At 37.4% G+C, this 3,089-nt stretch overlaps 1 protein-coding gene across 1 annotated transcript in view; it reads right to left on the bottom strand.

Moving 5' to 3' along the window:
- Window positions 1-3,089, bottom strand: part of LOC106474634 (coagulation factor X-like) — a 25,193-nt gene that overhangs the window by 3,831 nt on the left and 18,273 nt on the right. The window contains exon 7 of the mRNA XM_022402946.1: window positions 2,258-2,517. Within this exon, the coding sequence (XP_022258654.1) occupies window positions 2,258-2,517 (260 nt within the window). The remainder of the gene's footprint in view (window positions 1-2,257; window positions 2,518-3,089) is intronic.

Genomic DNA, 3,089 nt, shown 5'->3' with positions numbered 1-3,089 from the left:
GAACTACTGTGATCCAGTGGTGAACTACTAATGTGATCCAGTGGTGAACTACTAATGTAATCCAGTGGTGAACTACTAATGTTATCCAGTGGTGAACTACTAATGTGATCCAGTGGTGAACTACTAATGTAATCCAGTGGTGAACTACTAATGTGATCAAGTTGTGAACTTCTAATGCAATCAAGTGGTGAACTACTAATGTAATCCAGTGGTGAACTACTAATGTGATCAAGTTGTGAACTACTAATGTAATCCAGTGGTGAACTACTAATGTGATCAAGTTGTGAACTACTAATGTAATCCAGTGGTGAACTACTAATGTGATCCAGTGGTGAACTAATGTGATCCAGATGTGAACTACTAATGTAATCCAGTGGTGAACTACTAATGTGATCAAGTGGTGAACTACTAATGTGATCCAGTGGTGAACTACTAATGTAATCCAGTGGTGAACTACTAATGTGATCCAGTGGTGAACTACTGTGATCCAGTGGTGAACTACTAATTCGATCCAGTGGTGAACTACTAATGCGATCCAGTGGTGAACTACAAGTACTTCACTTTTGTCACGACTTGACCTCACAGTCCAGTTCTCTGAAAGTTGAAAGTACCTCTTCATGTACCATTCAAATTAATGTGTTTGTTGAATTTCTAGCAAAACCACTCGAGGGATATCTGCACTAATGGTGGGATTAACCGTCACTTTACAACGCCTCACGGCTGATAGAGCGAAAATGTTAGATTATGGGATTCGAACCCGTGATTTACAGATTTCGAATTAAGCGCCATTACCACCGGGTCTGCCATTTATATTGTTCTGCCATGAAATGCAAAAAGTAACAAAACTCGGTAACGGCTAACCAATAAAGAAGCAGCACTCCATTTAGAGAAAAACAAAGAAAGTACAACGACACCAAGTTCCAATTAGTACCCGCCCCCAGTGGCACAGCAGTATGTCTGCGGACTTAAAACGTTAGAAACCGGGTTTCGATACCCGTGGTGGGCAGAGCACAGATAACTGTGTAGCTTAGTGCTTAATTTCAAACAATTAGTACCGACCAAGTCACGTCCCTGTATCTGTTCATGAGTATATATTCTGTAAACAAAACCGTGCTGAGAACCTATAGAGATAAATACATTACACGAACCTGTGTTACTGGAAATAGAAAAGTTATACTAATCACATTCTCTGTCAGTTTCACATTTTCGCTTAGTGTAATAATAAGCCTAGTGGTAGAACAGTGAACTACTAAGATTTGTTATCGTTCCCGCCCGCCTCCAGTGGCTCGACGCTGAAACTCGGGTTTTAATACCCTCACAAAAGGACCTCAACTTTTAGAAACCATAAACTTGGTATTATCATAACCAGAACCTCACAAAAAGACCTCAACTTTGAGAAACCATAAACTTGGTATTACCATAACCAGAACCTCACAAAAAGACCTCAACTTTGAGAAACCATAAACTTGGTATTATCATAACCACAAACTCGCAAAAGGACCTCAACTTTGAAAAACCATAAACTTGGTATTATCATAACCAGAACCTCACAAAAGGACCTCAACTTTGAGAAACCATAAACTTGGTATTATCATAACCAGAACCTCACAAAAGGACCTCAACTTTGAGAAACCATAAACTTGGTATTATCATAACCAGAACCTCACAAAAGGACCTCACTAAATGACTAAATTTTAAGCCTTATCGAACTTAAACTGATGAATATACTCTTAAAGATGATGTTGAAAGGTTTTTCCAAACTCTACCGCCAGAAATCACATTTTGTACTAAAACTACTGTTGATACAAAACCCACCGACACCGGGAACGAAACAGCCAATCAAACAGTTACCACTAACCCCACCCTTTATAAACACCGGTACTGTTGACGACACCACATCTGACTCTACACATTATTTTTTTTAAAATAACTGGAGCCGAGACAACACGAAAGAAAACTATGGACTCTTGATACCTTCATTGATCTTTGTCAAACTGAAATCTTTGCATAAAATCAAAAGAAAAAAAAGTTTATCAAAAAATCATTTAAGTTAACCACGAAATATTACAATCAGATAGAAACTATTTTCCTTATTTTCCTCATTAATACACAATTATATGAACAAATGAATTAGAAATATTTCAACAAAAGAAAGGCTGTTTGTTGTTTTCTCTAATTGGTAAATATAAATAATATTTATAATTTCCGGGTACAATTATCAACCTTACGAGTAGACGACAAATAATTGAATGTTTACCGAAATAAAGATCTCCATAACCGAGCAACGTTGTAAGAATTCCGGTCAAGTTCTGTCGAGCTAGAGTAGGATCTGGCAAACAAACAGGAGCCACGGCATCGGAGAATGTTACACTGTTCTTGAGACGCAACAGAGCGATGTCGTTGTAATACTGCCTTGGTCTAAAACCCTCGTGGACTTTTACAGCATCCACACTACGTAATCTTCCTTCTTTTACATTTATTTGACCCAAACGTATCTTGTACTGTGACACGCGTTTTCTACGTAAGAGAAAAAGAAAAAAAAGTATCTGATAAGTCTGATGAATGACGTCAATGCCTCGTGGTATTACGGTTATGTTCCCACAATTCCTTAAGCTGGTGTTGTGATATTTGTTCAAGTAAATATACTGTGACACGCGTTTTCTACGTAAGAGAAAAAGAAAAAAAGTATCTGATAAGTCTGATGAATGACGTCAATGCCTCGTGGTATTACGGTTATGTTCCCACAATTCCTTAAGCTGGTGTTGTGATATTTGTTCAAGTAAATATTGTATATCGTTTTCCAGATATTATGTATTTTTAATACTAACAATGACGGAAACTCTGTAAGTTTGTTTGTTTCTAGTTAAGCACGAAGCCACATAACGGGAGGGGGGATTAGTAAGAAGATACCATTTTGTTGTAGTTTGTTTTAGAGCGGTCTTCAAACAAATCCTCAGAAACATTCTTGTAAATAGCCTTTAAAGCAATCTTCAGAAACACTGGTAAACATCTTCAAACTAATCCTCTGGTAAACAGTCTTCAAACTAATCCTCAGAAACACTCTGGTAAACAGTCTTTAAACTAATCCT

Source organism: Limulus polyphemus, unplaced genomic scaffold (genome assembly GCF_000517525.1).
Source record: "Limulus polyphemus unplaced genomic scaffold, Limulus_polyphemus-2.1.2 Scaffold7462, whole genome shotgun sequence".
Taxonomy (NCBI): domain Eukaryota; kingdom Metazoa; phylum Arthropoda; class Merostomata; order Xiphosura; family Limulidae; genus Limulus; species Limulus polyphemus.
Note: the sequence above shows the minus strand (reverse complement) of the source record. Positions and strands in the feature narration are given on the sequence as shown.